The 18267-nt window shown below is 49.9% G+C and overlaps 2 protein-coding genes across 2 annotated transcripts in view; one reads left to right on the top strand and one right to left on the bottom strand.

Moving 5' to 3' along the window:
• LOC135413661 (homeobox protein EMX1-like) overlaps positions 1-1299 on the top strand; it is an 8629-nt gene extending 7330 nt beyond the window's left edge. Inside the window, exon 3 of the mRNA XM_064653615.1 lies at positions 532-1299. Coding sequence (XP_064509685.1) covers positions 532-699 — 168 coding nt within the window. The 3' untranslated portion in view covers positions 700-1299. The remainder of the gene's footprint in view (positions 1-531) is intronic.
• Positions 1300-8385: 7086 nt separating this feature from the next.
• The window catches only part of SFXN5 (sideroflexin 5), a 99695-nt gene continuing 89813 nt past the window's right edge, over positions 8386-18267 (bottom strand). The window contains exon 14 of the mRNA XM_064653614.1: positions 8386-9281. Coding sequence (XP_064509684.1) covers positions 9204-9281 — 78 coding nt within the window. The 3' untranslated portion in view covers positions 8386-9203. The remainder of the gene's footprint in view (positions 9282-18267) is intronic.

The raw sequence follows: 18267 nt of genomic DNA, 5'->3' as shown, positions 1-18267 counted from the left end.
TCCTGGCTGGAGGGGTGGAGGTGGCTCTGAGTGCCATCCCATGTGGTCACTGGGTGTCATCCCACTGTGCCTGTGGCATCCTGACACCTGTGATCGGAATGGGGCTGGTTTTAGCTGCTCCCACCATTCTGTGCTGATCCAGGCCCAGCCCAGACTCCAGGGGGATGGGCTCCAGGTCGTGGTGCTGTCATGAGTGTCCCCTGTGCCCATTGTCCCTGTGTCCGAGGTGTGACCAAGTGTCCTCCCACCTGGGCTTCTCCAAGGCTGGAATGTGCAGGGAAGTGGAGCTGGGAGGTGGCAGCATCCCTCGTCCTACACCCCCCCCACCTTTGCCCAGCTGTCCCACCCTTCCATGGGAAACTGAGGCCAGGCAGGGTGGCTGTGGGAGCTCCCCTGGAAGTAGCTCCTGGAAGGACAGGGAAAGGTTTCTTGCTGGTCCCTGAGGAAAACCGAGCTTGCTCCTGGGTCCCAGCACCCGACCAGCTGTGCCAGGACCCCCCCACGAGCACCCCGTGTCTCCCTCTTTGCCAGGTGAAAGTGTGGTTCCAGAACAGGCGGACGAAATACAAACGGCAGAAGCTGGAGGAGGAAGGCCCCGACTCGGACCAGAAGAAGAAAGGCTCCCACCACATCAACCGATGGCGCCTCGCCACCAAGCAGTCGAGCGGAGAAGACATCGACGTCACCTCCAACGACTAAGGCAGGGACAGGCTCCTGGTGCAGCCACCATGGAGAGGAACCCGGGGGAGGAAGGGGGGACACAGGCGGCGGCACCACCCAACCACGGACTGTAGGGACGTCGCCGAAGCCGCCGCCGCATCCCGCGGCCTTCCCTCGGGGCGCCCGGTCCCCCCCGCCGCCCGGGGCATCCCTCGGAGGTGCTTTTCGGGAAGCTCCGCCGCCGCCGCCGCCGAGCCGAGGAGGAGGAAGAGGAGGCTGCCGGGGCGGCCCCGGGACGCGGCCGCGCGTCCTCCTCCGCGCTGGAAGGCGTCCGTCAGCCGCCAGATCAAATCCGCACGTCCTGCCCAGAAAGCTCCGTGTGCCCGACCCCTTCTTCATTTTTCCTTTTTATTATAATTTTTCACCTTTTCTCCCCCACCCCCCCCCCTCCACCCCCGTCCCCGTTGTCGTTTCATCGTTGTTTTTTTTTTTTTTTTTTTTTTTTTTTTTTTTTTATTACACGGTTTATTTTAATTTATTCTGTTCTCTCCGTGCCCGTGTGCGTGCGTTCCCTGTCGTAGGTATCAGCAGCTGTAGTGTGTGTTCCTGCGTGGTAATAAAAGGCAAAATGTGCTGGAAGCTGCTCTGGTTGCCTCGTGGTGGGGGGGGACAAGGGGACCGTCCCCATTCCCATCTTGTGGGATGGGTGTCAGTGGGAAGGGCTGGGAACGATGGGGCTGGGAGAGTTTGGTGGCTGCAGGGGAGGTGAGGATGGGGGGTCTCCCTCGGGGGTCCTGGGGCCACCACCGGGGTGGCCACAGGTATGACAGGGGTGGCCACAGGTATGACAGGGGTGGCCATAGGTATGACAGGGGTGGCCACAGGTATGACAGGTATGCGGCGGCTCCGGGGCCGGGCAGCTTCACACCTGCGCCGGGGATTGAATGTCGGGAGAGGTTCCAAATGGCTCCGCTTCCCTCCGGATCCCCCGGGAATAACCCCTGCGGGGATCCCCCCCCCAATCCATGGGGCACCCAGGGCTGGGGAAGGGACCCCTCACGGGTCCCCAGGCACTCCTGGGACCCCCCCAGGAATGAGGGACTTGGGAGGGTCTTGGGGGATAAAGGTTGGGTGTTCTTCCCATGTCTTCCTGGAATTTTGGGGAAAAAGACACTTATAATAATTTTAAAAATACTTTATATATTTATATAAAGTAATATCTTAACATATTTTATATACAAATATATAAAATATGTAATATTTTATATAAAATTATTGTATTTGTCTATATGTGTGTATAATATTTATATATAGATAAACATATATAGTGTATACCTATGGTACATTACATATTCATATATAATATTATATGCTTATTTATAACTATAAAATATATGCTTATTTATAAATACAAAATATACACACACGAATACAACCATTTTATACAAAATATACCAGACACACATATATACTTATATGTATATATATGTGTGAACAAAACATATACACATAAATGTGTATATAATGTGTATATTCTAGTTTATAATTTACATTTTATAATTTATGAGTGTATATGCACAAAATATATTCAGACATTTGTGCATATAATATATATAAAAGATATTTTATATATATATTTATATATATATAAGATATTTTATATATATTATATAATATATATGTGCATATATAATATATATGGCATTTTATGTTTTTGGTCTATTATACATAATATCTAATTACACATTTTAAAATATATCCATTTACTTGCATATTTTATTATGTGTACCGGATTAGAAATATATTACACATATAATTATCCATATATTGTATGTTTTACCATTATACATATTTTGTGATCATATATGTATAATGTATAATTATACACACACACACACAAACAAATGCCATAATTCCTGCCGTTGGGAAAACCCCCTTCCCACATCCCCTCGTGCTTCAGGGGGAAATCCCCACCCCTGGCAGCTTCTCCCCCGTAAAACCAGCCCATAAATCCCCACATCCACATCACCCTTCCCATCAGAACTCCACACAGAGCACACTCCAGCTCCGTTTAAATTCCTTTATTCCAGGCAGATCCGAGTGTTACACCGAGTGTCGCGGTCGGTGACTCTACTGAGAAGGTTAAAAAGAGCCGGAGCGCGTGGTGGGGGCCCGGGGGGAGTCTCTGGGTGTTCCTGGGGGTGCCCGGGGGGCTCTCTGGGTGTTCCTGGGTGTTCCCAGGGGTGCCCAGGGGTGCCCACGCCCTCGGGGGGCTGTGGAGGGACCGCTGGAAGACGTGCCGGTGCCGGCAGGTGACCCCTCTCCACATCCCGAGGGATTTGCTGTTATAAGGTGCATTCAGATCGGGGTGGGGGGGGATGAGATGCCAGGTGCAAAACAAGCCATAAAAAAGGGGAGAAAAGCCAAGAGGGGATGTTTCCTAAAGCAACCCGGGGAGATACCCGGAGCTGGGGGCATCTCCCACCGCCAGGACCACTCCAAGCCTCCACATCCAGCACTGGGAATGCTCTCAGAGCCAGGCCGGCTTCCCAGGTGAGCTTCTGTACCCTAAAAACCTTGGCCCAAAGGTTCATCACAGCACTCGGGGAGCCCCTGTGCTCCTCCAAAGGGTATACCAGGCTCTGGGTCTCCATCATAGCCCTCCAAGAGGAGTCAACCAAAGAGGAGGGGACACCAACATCCCTCGGCTACGTGGCATTGGCAGAGATTTACCAGCATGGCTTTTCCCAGGGTGGCAGGATCCAGCATTTGCCAGGATATCCCACATCCCAGTGATGCCCAGCGCTGGCACGGGCAGCCCACGGGGGTGCCCTGCTGCCCATCCTGCCAGGAGCTGGGCACACACTGGGATGCAGAGCAGGAAAATGAGCAACGAGCAAAAACGGAAGGAGCTGAGCTGTGCCCGAGCCTTGGGACACGGGTGACACAACCCCGGGGCTGTCCCCTGGTTGTCCCCCCGCCGGCTCAGGGAGCAGCCAACAGACATGTCTTCCAGGAGAGGCTCCAAACTTCTCGCTGGCACCTTTCGCTGCAACCTGGTCCTCATTATTTCTTAATTAACATATCCAAGAAATCAATTAAGTGCGACATTTCTAATTAAATACTACGGGAGATGATCGCCTCATTATTATTATCTGCCGAGGTGAACAACTTGATGTGTGCGGCGGGTTCTGCTCTCCCTGTTCCTTCCACTCCCCCAATTACAGGAAATCAGGGATGGAAACGGTTGGGGTTGTTCTCGCAAACCGAAGGCTCCGTTTTGTACATTAGGAAAAGTCGAAGAGATTAATTAGCTACTAAGTGAATGTGCATAATGTTATCATTAGCTGTTGTGTGTAGTCTTTCCTGGCACAATTTGCTGTCCTAATAAACAGTACTAATGTGCTACTGCTTTCCCAGCTCCAGAGTTTTCATCCCTAGTGCCGTTGGAAGAGTCGAGCGTGGTATTTTGGACCAGCAGTCCCACCGTGATGGCAGGAACCGGGATGATCCAGTGCTGGGATTTCTGCATGAGGGAGCCCAAAACTTGAGCTGCCTGTGAGTGAAATGGTCTTTCAAGATCCACAGGGGTCAGATTTGGGTCTGCTGAGCCTTTCTGCTGCTTTTGAACAAAATTACATCTCGACACGTCCTGGATATCTAAACCACATCAGTTCGGTGTCCCAGCTGGGGACAACATAGCCTTGGTGTCCCCGTGCTGGGATGACAAAGGACTCTTGGTTGCCCAAGAGTTTGGGACCACAGGGCCACCAAAACATGCTCCTCATACAAGCACCTCGTCCTGCTCATCACCAAGCTGGGGACAGCGAGGGCAAGGGCAGCACAGAGGGGTCTGCACCATCCCGATTGTCCAGAGGAAGGGGATGCACATGGAACACGAGGACAAGGCCTGGGGTCTCCAACCTCATCAGTACTGTTGATTAAAGTGCTACCATGCCACACAAGACGTGCAGATGGGGCTCGGAGCAACCTGGTCTAGGGGAAGGTGTCTCAGCCCTGAACGAGCTTTAAGGTCCCTTCCAATTCAAACCATTCCATGATTCCACAATTCTGTGCTTTCAGAGATTAGAAAAGCGAGCTGAGCCCCAGGACGTGGTGGTTCTCCGACCTCCCAGCAGGAGCATCTCCCCAGTGCTTGGGGGGCTGGGGGTGGGCTACAACATTTTGAGTGTCATTTGAACAAAATTTGGGAGCAAACGCCGTCACCAACCCGCCAGAGGCTCTCGGAGGTAACCCCTGGGGAATGTCTGAGTCAGGCCCTGGGATGTGATGATTTCTCAGCACAAACTCTGCCGAGTTGACTGAGACCCATCTCCCTGACACATGAAGCGAAACAAGTTTGACGGGGTTTGCACGGGCAGACGATCGATCCAGACTCATTTAGACCGTTTGATTGGCACTTGTTTGACGGTGCAGCTGCCTTTGAGCCGAGCCACAATCTCACAGCACAGCTCCTCTGACATCCCTCAAGCTGGTCCTCACCCCCTCCGGCAGGATCAGGCCCTCCTGATTCACTGGAGCTGCCTGGCTTAATAAATCCTGAGTCTCTCCTCCAAACTGATTCAGCCCTTATTGGTAATCACTGGATTAACATGATGAGCGTCCCCAATTAACGACCCACAGGTGATGCATGTGCAGGGAAAACATCCATACTCGCTTCCCATCATGGGGAAAATTGGGAACTGGCTCTTTCCCGAGGCAGAACTTGCTCGGTCCATGCTTTTCCTTGAGTGTCTCCTAAAGAAATACACACAGCAAAGCCCTGATTCCTTTCCCCCACTGGAAATTCCTCGCTCCAGCTGCAGACCCAGCAGGTGGCTGGAGCTCACAGCCACCGAAATCTTTGATTGTTGATCACGATGCAAAACCAAATCAGCACCTCCCTCCTTGCTCCACCTCTCTGAAACCTCATGGCAATGCACAGTCTCCACGTCTCCTTCCTTCCCCCTCCTCAAAACAAAAGCCTGGGATGAACAAGCAGCAGAATGGTTCAGGCAGCGACAAAACCCACCGGGAAAGGGGAAACGATCCACCCAGACAGACTCGGGAGCCAGGAGGCTTCTCCCTGTCAACACAAGAGGCTGTTTCTGTCTCAGCCTTGCATTTCCATTCAGGAGGAGGAAGGCAGCAAGTTGTGCCTCTGTGCAGCACGATGAGGTTTGGCTTCCCATTTCCCAGGGCTCCACAGAGCCGTAAACTGGAGTTTTGGGCTCGGAGTAGCTTTTTCCCACACACATAGATGTGTGTGCAAGGGGGTACCTGCACCCCCGGCATCCCACAGTGGTCCTCACCCCCTCCCACCCTCTGCAGCAGTGGAAGGGGCCCATTTCAGGTGCACAGCTCATCCCAGGCTCCAAGCCTTGCCACTGCTTCCATGCTCCTTGCCACGCATCCATCAGCAGGCTGCTCTTTGGGAATTGCCAGCATCCCTGCTCCCCTTCCCAGGGCTCCCTCTTTCACTGCTGCAGGGAGTTATCCAGTCCCAGGCCAAATCCAGGCCCTGATCCTGCACGGTGCTGCCCATAGGACAGTTGCTCATGAAAATGTCCATGGGAGAGCTGCCACCTCCCTGCAGCCTCTCAATCCCACCCGGAGGAGATGGAGCGGCCTCACGTCCTCCGGAGCGTACATTCATCTCATCTAGTGCATTAAAGGAATTCTGCTGGCTCAAATCCAGCTGTGCCTTGCCCTGGTGTAAATCCAGAACAGCTCCAGAGTGGATCTGGATCCACTCTCTGCGTTTCCATCAGTATCAGGGCCCGGGAGCTGTCCCACGAACAGCAGATACGGGGAGCCCAGGCCGGCTCCTCCTCCCCTCACGCTGGTGTGCAAATCCACAACATCGATTTGTTTCGTGCAATTATTCCTGATTTACACCCAGTGCAGGGACAGAATCAGTTTTCCTGAGCTGGCCCCACTGTGTGTGGCTCCAGTTCCTACGGATCTGACTCCGGCCGGGAGCGAGAGCAGCCCGTGGTGGAGGACACACAGCGGGGCTCAGGCCTCCCGATTCCAGGCATTGCAATAAATCCATCGAGTACATTCTGTGTCAGTGGTGATTTGGTTCCCCCTGCTCCCCCCACCCTCCCCAAAACCCCCAACAAATTGGCATTTGAAGGATGACAACCTGCCTGTTTGTCTGTGCCCATCACCATCATGGCTCCATCCCTACCACGATTTCCCGGAGGCGGATCGTGCCACTGGCATGGTCTTCTGCTGGTGGCCATGGTCAAAATGAACCCCTCTGGTCCTCAGGGAGTCACTCAGGGTTTACTTTTGGGTAGAAGATACCAGAAAGCCAAATTATGGCACCAAACCCATGTGAGGGCGGGACTTGGTGCAGTGATGGGATGACTTGCCCCACACCCTTTTAATCACCATAAAGTGGAGCCACTGAAGGGACAGACAGACAGGAGGAAGGAGAAGAAGGAGGAGAAGGAGAAAGGAGAAGAGAGGAGTAGAGAGAAGAGAAGAGAAGAGAAGAGAAGAGAAGAGAAGAGAAGAGAAGAGAAGAGAAGAGAAGAGAAGAGAAGAGAAGAGAAGAGAAGAGAAGAGAAGAGAAGAGAAGAGAAGAGAAGAGAAGAGAAGAGAAGAGAAGAGAAGAGAAGAGAAGAGAAGAGAAGAGAAGAGAAAGAGAAGAGAAGAGAAGAGAAGAGAAGAGAAGAGAAGAGAAGAGAAGAGAAGAGAAGAAGAGAAGAGAAGAGAAGAGAAGAGAAGAGAAGAGAAGAGAAGAGAAGAGAAGAGAAGAGAAGAGAAGAGAAGAGAAGAGAAGAGAAAGAGAAGAGAAGAGAAGAGAAGAGAAGAGAAGAGAAGAGAAGAGAAGAGAAGAGAAGAGAAGAGGAGAGAAGAGGAGAGAAGAGGAGAGAAGAGGAGAGAAGAGGAGAGAAGAGGAGAGAAGAGGAGAGAAGAGGAGAGAAGAGGAGAGAGAGAGGAGAGAAGAGGAGAGAAGAGGAGAGAAGAGGAGAGAAGAGGAGAGAAGAGGAGAGAAGAGGAGAGAAGAGGAGAGAAGAGAGGAGAGAAGAGGAGAGAAGAGGAGAAGAAGAGGAGAGAAGAGGAGAGAAGAGGAGAGAAGAGGAGAGAAGAGGAGAGAAGAGGAGGAGAAAGGGAGAGAAGAGGAGAGAAGAGGAGAGAAGAGGAGAGAAGAGAGAGGAGAGAAGAGGAGAGAAGAGGAGAGAAGAGGAGAGAAGAGGAGAGAAGAGGAGAGAAGAGGAGAGAAGAGGAGAGAAGAGGAGAGAAGAGGAGAGAAGAGAGAAGAAGAGAAGAGAAGAGAAGAGAAGAGAGAGAAAGAAGAAGAGAAGAAGAAGAGAAGAGAAGAGAAGAGAAGAGAAGAGAAGAGAAGAGAAGAGAAGAGAAGAGAAGAGAAGAGAAGAGAAGAGAAGAGAAGAGAAGAGAAGAGAAGAGAAGAGAAGAGAAGAGAAGAGAAGAGAAGAGAAGAGAAGAGAAAGAAGAGAAGAGAAGAGAAGAGGAGAGAAGAGGAGAGAAGAGGAGAGAAGAGAAGAGGAGAGAAGAGAAAAGAAGAGGAGAGAAGAGAAGAGAAGAGAAGAGAAGAGAAGAGAAGAGAAGAGAAGAGAAGAGAGAAACTCCAGTTGGGAGGGACCTGTAGTGATCATCTAGTCCAACTGCCTGACCACCTTGGGGCTTAAATCATGTTCTGTCCTTGGACAACTATCTTAACAAAGTGTGGCTTAGCCAATTATCTTAGACTAACAACCTTAATTTTAAAGTTTAGGTGGGACAATCCTCATCTTTCCTGGCTGTGCAAAGGCAAAGAGCAGATCCATCATGATTTTTGCTACGAGACCCCTTCCCACTCAGCATGTGGGTGTGGTGGCTTTCCAGTACCTTGAAATCCAGGGAAGAGCCCTTGTGGAATGCCCAGCGGTGGGATTCAGTGACAGGATGAAGGGCAGGATGCCACCAGGGCCGTCCACAGAAGGAGGAGGGAGGGATGAAGGGAGCAGAGGCCGTGACCTCGGCATGAAATCTTTAACTCATGATCACTGGGGTGGGATCAGCAGGAGATCAATGCAGGACACTTCCCAAACACCTTATCGAGCGCTTCACATTCCCGCCGATTCCCTAGGGAATTTTTGTGCAGCATCAGTGTGGAGACTTGATTCACAATGAAAACAAAACTTGCTGGGTGAAGTCTATGCTCACGTAGTTGGGTCCAACCACGTTGACTCCGTGCAGTGCTGTTAATTCTGAGATTCTTCATCAGCTACTTCTAAAGTGTTCAAACGTGATTTTGTTGCGGTTGCTGCCGCTCCTCTTGCCTAAGTTAAAACTTTTTTAATATTAATCTTTTTTGACCGGTGTGAGGGTGTCAGCTCTCTGCAAGTGTTAATTCTCTCCCGCTTCGCCGGGAGAACTACGATGTTACTATCGCTGAGCTCGATTATTTTGTCTCGTTGTTGTTGTTGTTGTTGTTGTTGTTTTCTTTTTCCCAGTCGGCTTCTCAAGTTTTTTCCCCCTTTTTCCCCTCTCCCCGAACCTTCCGGGCTGAGATGATCCTCTTCCACTTACAATCCTTTATTGTAGATCACAGTCTTACTGGTGGTGGCCACTGCGATCTCCGGCTCCAGCCGAGACGTCTCAATCTGTGAAAATCAAAGAGGAGGCGAGATCAGAGCGTTGTGCTGCAGCAGGAGCTCCACAGATCAATAAATTAACGTGGAGAAGCACGATATGGAAATAATTCCATGCCAATCTCGCCTTCCCCGTGTCATTTTAATGTGCTTTGCTCTGCTCGAGCCTCAAAACAGCCCTGTGTGGATTGACTTGTATTACAGGAAATGATGCCTGGAGATATTCAGTGAATTATAGAGTGTCTCCCAGGCTCTCCCACCGTTTTCCAGGGGACAACCCTTCCTTTTCCCACAGCCAAGGTGCTGTAAGGAATCCAGACCCCAAAGCTGTGGCTTGGACCTGGAAAAACCAAGGGCTGAGCGGTGCAAGGAGGGGACAAGCTCATTCCACTCCATCCATCCTCCAACAGGGATGGATCACAGCTAAAATCTACCAACTCCTTTCTCTGCCTCCATAAAATCTCCAGTCCCTTCCCAAGTTCTTCCTTTTGCCAGCTTCATGTGAAGCCTTCTCTTGCTCTGAAATCACTCCAAATCTGTGCATCCCTGGGAGGAATCCATGGTGTTCCCAGTTCCCATGAGAAGCAAAGATCCCGCTCCCAGCCGGGACAGGGCACCTCGCAAAGCCTGGAATTTTAGAAATCCTATACATTGAACCGATGCTGTTGCTGACACAATGCTAAGAACCCACGTTAAAAATCGAAATGCTTTTGAAAATGTTTAACCTAGTTAGACAAATTAGCAAAAATTTGTGCAAAACAATTTAGGTATTTAAAATATTCAATGTTTTTAAAAACTGGAAAAACTGTTCTTAGCTTTCAGCTGCAAAAACCCAACAAAATATAACATCAAAGCAATCTTAACATGAGGTGCAACATAACCCTTCAGCAAAGCTGTTAAACAGCTACTGAAGCATCATGGGAAATAGCACTTCATTTATTCAAATGCACATATGTCAGGTTTTTGCACCATATGTCATTCCAAGCTATTTACAGTAATAATTAAATCTTAATCAACGTTTAACCTCTGTAAAATGTTTGAAGGGATCTAATCACCCTTCAGACTGCACTAATGAAGGAGAAATATATAAACATAAAAAGAAAATGATGCATAGATAGCACACCAGAAAGAACAGTAATTGCAAAATTGTATTTCTTTTAAATATAATCAGCAAATTATGTAAAGTAAGCCAACGAGTATTTTAAGTGAAGACATCTTGGGTGTCAGAGGTGTGATCAGCTAATTTTGTACTGCTATCCATAACAGATGTAGCATATTTTCTTTTAGTGCCATTATTAGCAACTTCACCATCTCTTTCTGTGCTGAAACCCGGAGTGCAGCGTTGTGGTGGGGAGAGCACCCGGCAAAGGTGCAGGAGAGGCGATTCTCACGTACCCCCGGCACCGGCGGGATCCGTTCGGAGGCAGGATTAGCTCCGATCCGCCTGGCTCTGACGCAGCTTTCCCTCCCATTGTTGTCGGATTTCTCCTTCCAGAGACAGACAGAAAAGCTCCCGGGCTTTGGGGGGTGGGCGGGTTCATCCATCGGTAGGAAAATATCCAGGTGGGAAGTAGGGTCACGGCCCATGGGAGGGGTTCAAGGAATAACTGGGTGTGGGCGCTCGGTGATCGGTCAAAGGTTGGACTGGGTGGTCTTGGAAGTCTTTTCCAACCTTAATGATGACGTGAAGTGCTTTAAATTGGCCTGGAATTGGTGGGAGGGGGGGTTCAACACTGACCACTGGGGATGTGGGGCAGCTCAAAACCCAACCTACTACTGGGATGTCTCCACGGAGAGCCACCACAATCTCTCCCTCTCCAACGGGGGCTGGAGAGGTGGGAGCTCCAAGGAAAGCCACATCTGCCTTGGTGGACCCCAAAACCAGTGGCCTGAAAGCACGACCTGTAGGGAAGTGCTGAGGACGTGGACGTGCTGAGCCTGGAAGAGAGAAGTTCCAGGGGTGCGTGGTGGGATTTGCGTGTGCGAGGGGCTGTGGAAGAGAAGAAAAGCAGGAATGTTTTGTTCACGCTCTCTTGGGACACAATTCAAAAAGCAGGGAGTGCGATCCAAGCTGAACAGCAGGAAGAGTATCCTAGTGGGAAGGAGCAAAATATCACAACCAAACGCTTTGGGGAAGGTGTGGGGTGTCTGTGGTGGGAAGTTTTCAGCACAAATGAGATGAAACCCATCAAGAATAGTTTAAGCAGAATTGTCTCGGTGGAGGGAGACAGATGAGATAATTGCTTGGAGGCTCTTCCAGCTTCCTCCCCATGGGTCCAGGAGGGAAATGGCTTCGTTCCCTGCATGGACGAGCTCTCCATCCACAGCAAGGCCGTTGGATGAGGTGGTTTTAGGAAGGATGGGATTGAAGAGGGATAGTTCAAAGAGAGATTATGGTGTCTGAGGAGAGGGACACAGAAATCAATGTCTAATGTGGAAGTGTCTAAAAAACACATTGATGTGGCCTTTGGGGACGTGGGTCAGTGGGGAATGGTTGGACTCGATGATCTCAGAGGGCTTTTCCAACCTTAATGATTCCATGGTTCTTATGCAGGGTGGACACGTGGTCAGGGACCCCTCTGAAGACCTTGGAAGGAGATACAACCAGTCCCAGGCACTGGTCTGGAGCTGTGTAATAATCAGACTCACTCAAGCCCCCTTTCCAAAGCCTGGGAAGATGGGAAAGAAATTTGCTGGGGAGGGTGGAGGTGACTGGTTGAACTGGAGCCATTTCTGGCTGAGTTTAACAAAGCAGGTATTAAAAACTGCTCCAGAGCCTCAGGAGCTCCAAGGGGTGAGTCTGCACCAAGGAGGCAGGTACAGGAAACTGGGAAAGCCTTCAGAAATCCATCAGGAGTAACTTACTCTTCCCACTGTGGGAAATCAAATGGAGAAGAACAGGGAGAAACATTCGGGCGATGGGTCACAGGTATTGAGGCAACATTAAATCACAACCTTATTGTTTACCAGTTCAGTTTTAGACTGTCTCAGGGTTTTTTGTTGTTGGAAAGTGTAACTTCACCTATTTTGGCACAGACTGCTACTCCAGCTGTCCAGCACCCTGGACCTACTCAGCCAACCTGACTGACAGACACATCTGGACACCACAGTTTCTTGTCAGGTTTTTTGTGTCTCAGCTTCCAAGACCTCCAGCAAAGTCCTTGCTGGCCATGGCCATGCTGGGAACCCCCCTGTCAAGGAATACCTGCCTTGGAGGGTGCTCTGAGGAGCAGGTTCTACCCTGCTGGGACTACACTGATGGGACCTGTCCCACCTCACACAGGGTGACTTTGTCCCTTCAAACCAAGTGTGGGCCTGGGTTTGGCCCACTGTTGTCCATCCTCTTCCTCCCAGTGAGGTGCTGGAGCAAGGGATGGATCCTCTTCCTGCCTTTGGGATGATGGCACTGGGGTGTCCACCAGAAAATTGTCTTTAACAATGAATCCTGGAGAAGTCCAGGAGGGATGCAAATTCCTACAGCACTGAAGGACACACGGTGTAAAAACACTAATCCCAGACAGGGCTACAGGGGGCTTGTTTGGAGTAAAAAACTAGGTTTTTGGGCTGATGGCTGCACTGACCACTCGGTGCCCTGACATACCAATGTGGGAGACATTATCATGAGGGAGTGGGAGAAGGAGGAATTGCTTCACCCCCCTGTGAAGCTACTGCAGGTAGAAGACCCTCGCTGGGGACACGGCCAGGGTGCACCTCCAAACTCATCCAAACTGTGTTCAACATGACCATGATCCACTAGAACACCTGGGAACTGGTGCATCCTGAGGATGCTCCTCTTCCCACTGGCGGATATCCAAGGGGGAAAACCCCAAGAAAGGGTGTCCCCTGCCCTTAGTGAGGCAGCTGTTTACAGACCAGCCCCACGCAGGTGATGCAGGGCGGGGTGACAGCCGAGATCCATCCCTGCAGGGAAACAAAGCCACAAACACCGGGAATCGCCTCTCCCGGTGCCCGGCACACGCCAGCTCTTCTTCCCCCCATCCCTGCCTTTGCAGTGGGAGCCTCTCTCCTCTCATCAGCACAGACAAGGCTAATTGGGGTGATAAAGAACTGGCTCCGAGTGCTGGCGTGGGCTGGAGGAACAAATGGTGCGGTGGTCACAGCTGGTGCTGCAGGGATGGGGAGGGAGAGGGTGTGAGGAGGCTCCCGGCGCCCCGAGTTCCCTCAGCCCGTGTTGGATGCGGGGTGGGGGGTTGTGTGTGTTTTGCAATCGCTGCTGACACGGGTGTAACTCCCATGCGCGGCCGGTGAGGCAGCAGCAGGCAGAAAGCAGATGCTTTTTGTTTGGGGTTGATACTCATTTCTATCCCAGCTCGGGAAAAGGTGTAGAAAGGAATGTGCTCCTAAGAGTGCAGGGAGAGAGATAGGTCTAGGCTCGCTGCCAGGGATCCTGTAACGATATGGAAGGCAGCTAGGGGAGACAGGAGCAGATGGATTTGGCATACAGCTCATCGCTCAGCCAAAAAAAAAAAAAAAAAAAAAAAAAAAAAGGAGGGTGGGGGGAGAAGAAGGAAGAAAGCAGCCAATTTTGGTAGGGGGAGGGTCATGTGGACTGATGGATGCTGCGCTGGGAGGTGGGGGAAGGGAGGACCAGGCTGGTCACTGTGTCTTCTGCTGCTGCCTTGGCAGTGCCAGCGAGAGGAGCCAGTGGTGGTCCCGGTTTGGAGCCTGGGAAGGGTGTCCTGCCCTTCCAGCAGCCCTCTGCCATCTCCTCCTGGGACATCAGACATCAGGGCAATGGCCGAGGGCAGTGCCAGGATATCTGAGACCCAGTGAAGCTCAGCAAGGTGTAACAAGGACTGTAAATGGCACCACAGAATCATTAAGGTTGGAAAAGCCCCCTGAGATCATCCAGTCCAACCATCAACCCAGCACTGCCAAGGCCACCACTGACCCATGTCCCCAAGTGCCACATCCACAAGGCTCTTAAATCCCTCCAGGGATGGGGACTCCACCACCTCCCTGGGCAGCTCTGCCAGGGCCAGACAACCCCTTTCCATGAAGGAACGTTTCCCAAAGCCAACCTAAACCTCCCCTGGCACAGCCAGAGGCCGTTCCCTCTCCTCCTGTCCCTTGTTCCCTGGCAGCAGAGCCCGACCCCCCCCGGCTCCCCCCTCCTGTCAGGGAGTTGCAGAGCCAGAAGGTCCCCCCTGAGCCTCCTTTTCTCCAGGCTGAGCCCCCTCCCAGCTCCCTCAGCTGCTCCTGCTGCTCCAGCCCCTTCCCCAGCTCCGTTCCCTTCCATGGACACGCTCCAGCCCCTCAATGTCCTTCTTGTTGCAATGAGGTCTCTCCTTGTGAACCTCCAGTCAACTGGGATGTCCCCAGTTATCCAGGACTGCTGATAAATGATGGAAAGTGTCTCAGTGAGTCCTTCCACCAGCTCCTCAGCACCCTTGGGTGGATCCCATCCTGCCAATGGACTTGTGTGTCTCTAAATGCCATAGTAGTTCTTTGGCCATTTCCACTTGGATTATGGGGCTTGGAGCAACCTCGGATAGTGGAAGGTGTCCCTGCCCCTGGCAGGGGGTGGAATGAGATGGTCTTTAAGGTCCCTTCCAACCCAAACCATTGGATTCCTCCCCATGGAATGAGATGAGGAAACCACTCTTTGCTAGGAAGTGTCTCCTGGAAGTGTTATGGACCAACTGAAGGTGACCTGACAGGTGAGAGAATGTGGAAAACCTTTTAATCAAATCACAAAAGGTGTTTTTCAAAAGATCTCCGGCCTCTGGTTACAGAATCCAAACAACTGTGGAGCTACAAGACCTCTCAGTGTCCTGCTTCAAAGAGCATCCACCATTCCCATGGTTGGCATTTTCTTAAATTCTGAATTCCAGCTTTGCACGGATCTATTTGCTGCCCTAAGGAGCTCTCTCCTGCCGGAAGCTTTCTTCCCATGAAAGTATCCAAAGATTATTAAATCACCTTTGTTAAATTTTATAAGACAAAGCTCACAGTTCTTCACTGCTTGAAAATATCTTCTCTGATAATTCCCCAGTTTTTCTACACGGTTAAAAACCATCTGTACCCCAAAACTGGACACACTGGTTGAGAGATACATAGAAACATAAAGGTCTAAAGGACCTTTAAGATCAAGTCCAACCATTGCATGGTAACCAATAACTTCATAAATAATTGATACTCAGTTTTCTGCCCAAATCACAAAGCTGGGAAAAAAACAATTTTGAGGTAAACCTGAACTTTGTGAAGTTTTCCTTCAAATCAATAATAAAAATTGAACTTAAGAGTGGTGCAGTTTTTCTTCATTTTATGCTTCTCTAAAGTCTTTTTGACCCCTTTCTTATAAAGAAACATTTGGTTTTCATAAGAGATAACGTATTTAGTGAAAATGTTTTTCTCAAAAGCAGGGAAAGAAGGAAAGAAGGAAAGCAAAGCAGGCAAGGACAGATCAGAATTAGAATCACAGAATCAGAATCACAGAATCATGGAATGGTTTGGCTTGGAAAGGACCTTAAAGACCATCCAGTTCCACTCCCATGCCATGGGCAGGGACACCTTCCACTAGCCCAGGTTGCTCCAAGCTCTGTCCAACCTGGCCTTGGACACTTCCAGGGATCCAGGGGCAGCCACAGCTTCTCTGGGCAACCTGGGCCAGTGCTGGAGAAGCAGATGAAGACACTTCTCTGCCCTTTCACCACCACATGAATGAATTCACACACAATTCATGAGATAGGTAAAGGACTATCAATCAGGCAACCCAGGTAATTTGCAAAATTTCCTGTTTGCAAAGAGGAGTTTGGAATTCCTGCCAGGTGTGCAACAGGGAAATCCCTGCAATGCCCAAGTTTCAGGGGGGATTTCACAAGAAGCATTTGGACAACGTTGTAAGGGACAGGGTGGGATTGTTGGGGTGTCCTGTGCAGGGCCAGGAGTTGGACTGGATGATCCCTGAGGGTCCCTTCCAACTGAGGATATTCCATGATTCTGTGATAAATGGCTCTGAATTCAGAGCTCTGTCTCCAAACAATGAGATTTCAGGGATTTATCATTTCATGGTGTGGTTTTTGGAGTTGTCCTGTGCAGGGCCAGGAGTTGGACTGGATGATCCTTTGAGAGTCTCTTCCAACTCAGGATATTCTGTGATTCTCCACAGCCAGTGAACCATTTTCCACCCTGTCCCACAGGCAGCTGGAGGTGGATGTTGGTGCTCAAAGCATCCATGGCAAAAAAAAAAAAAAAAAAAACAAACCAGAAAAATCTTCTGAAATGCATAAACCTCAAAAGCCAGAACAGCCAAATATTCCAACCTTCCTCCTTTTCATTGTTTCAAGGAAAGGAGGGAAAATGAAAGTGTGTTCCCTCTGACAGGGAGAACTTTTACAAAAAGGTGTATCTCAATCTAACCCTTGGCAGGACACACCTAGAATGACCACTAAAAACGCTTGAAATTAATTTTATTCCCATTTTCTCTCCATTCCTTGAAACAATGGAAAGGAGGAAAGTCGGAATATTTGGCTGCTCTGGAATATTCGGCTGTTCCGGAGCATTTGGCTGTTCTGGCTTTTGAGGGTTAAACATTCCAGGAGATTTTTTTTTTTTTTTTGGCCATGGATGCTTTGACCACCAACATCCACCTGTAGGACTGACTCTGCCCTGAAGCAGAGCGGGAGAGTTTGCAGGATTTATGGATCGGTTATGGGATTGCAGCATCCACTAATTCACTGGTGGATTTGGTGCTGGGTTAATGGTTGGACTTGGTGATCTTAAAGGTCTTTTGCAGCCTAAATGATTCTGTGGTTTAGTGGTGGACTTGGGTTTAATGGTTGGACTCCATGACCTTAAAGATATTGTTCCAGCCTAAGCCTATGATTCAATATAATCAAGGATGGCAGATCTGAATTTCAGCTCCAGAAGCTGAAAATCATCACATCACAGGTTCTCTGGAGAAAAATAACGTGCAAAACCACGAGGATTTTAATCAGATGGGAAGAAGGGAAACATGGCATTTTAGGCTAAAGCCCAACGAGGCTGGAGCAGAGAATCTCCCACATGGCAGCGAGCTCCCCTCCCCTGTTGGTGTCCATGAGTGATGACAACAGTGTCAGCAGGTGGGATAATAACAAATGACACCTCAGGCTGGAAGGGAACTCCAATTCCCTGCGTGTCCCTGCCTGTCCTGGAGCAGAGCAGCTCAACATCTGTGTTCCACTGCTGTGCTCCAGCCCCCAAACCAGTCCACCAGTAGGATACCAGCTCTAACCTTCCAGTTCCCCACAGGAACCCTCCTGGCATCTCAGATTAAGGTTTGAAACCATAAGACTTCAAATAGCAAGATCAAAAACAAAGAAGTTCCTTCTGTCTGTCTTCCAGAGAAAAGAGGTTGATCAGAAAAGACAAAAGGCCTTTGCAGGAGCTAAGATGCCTTTTATCCTTTCTCCTCCACGCTGGAGAAGGTCAGTGATCATGGGATAAAGTCTCAGTTTGCCACATTAAATTCATTTCTACAGGAGCTCCAGAAAGGTGGATGTTTTAGGCTGGTACCAGAGCAGAAGTCCTGTGACCTCAGGTCACCTGGACTCCTCAGGGAAGGATCTTCAGGAGAGAGAGCAAAAGAAAACTTCCTCCTGGCCTCATGGAAGAAACCCCACATGATGCTGACTTTTTGGGGGAACATTCGAGACAACTGCTTGGTGGGTAAAGTCATCAGCCCACTTCAAACATGACCTTGAGAACTCCCAGAATCACAGGGTTTAGTTACGATCACTGCTCCTTGCTGGAATGAAAAGCATCTACAGAGACACTTGGGAGTTTCTCCTCTTCTGGAAGAAATAAAAAGTCCTGATTTTAAATGTGGACATTATGAACGTGACAAGTTCCCCTTTTGATGGAAATGAGGTATTTGAATATTTCCATTATTTAATTTTAATCCTCAAGCAGCTCTGTGGAGGAGGAAATTATTTGTTGCTCTTCGGTGAAAACATCAATCCCTGCAATCCTCCTGCTGTTAAGAAGGAAGGGC

The sequence above is a fragment of the Pseudopipra pipra genome, chromosome 4 (assembly GCF_036250125.1).
Source record: "Pseudopipra pipra isolate bDixPip1 chromosome 4, bDixPip1.hap1, whole genome shotgun sequence".
Taxonomy (NCBI): Eukaryota; Metazoa; Chordata; class Aves; order Passeriformes; family Pipridae; genus Pseudopipra; species Pseudopipra pipra.
The sequence above is the reverse complement of the archived record's forward strand: the minus strand, read 5'-3'. Positions and strand labels throughout refer to the sequence as shown.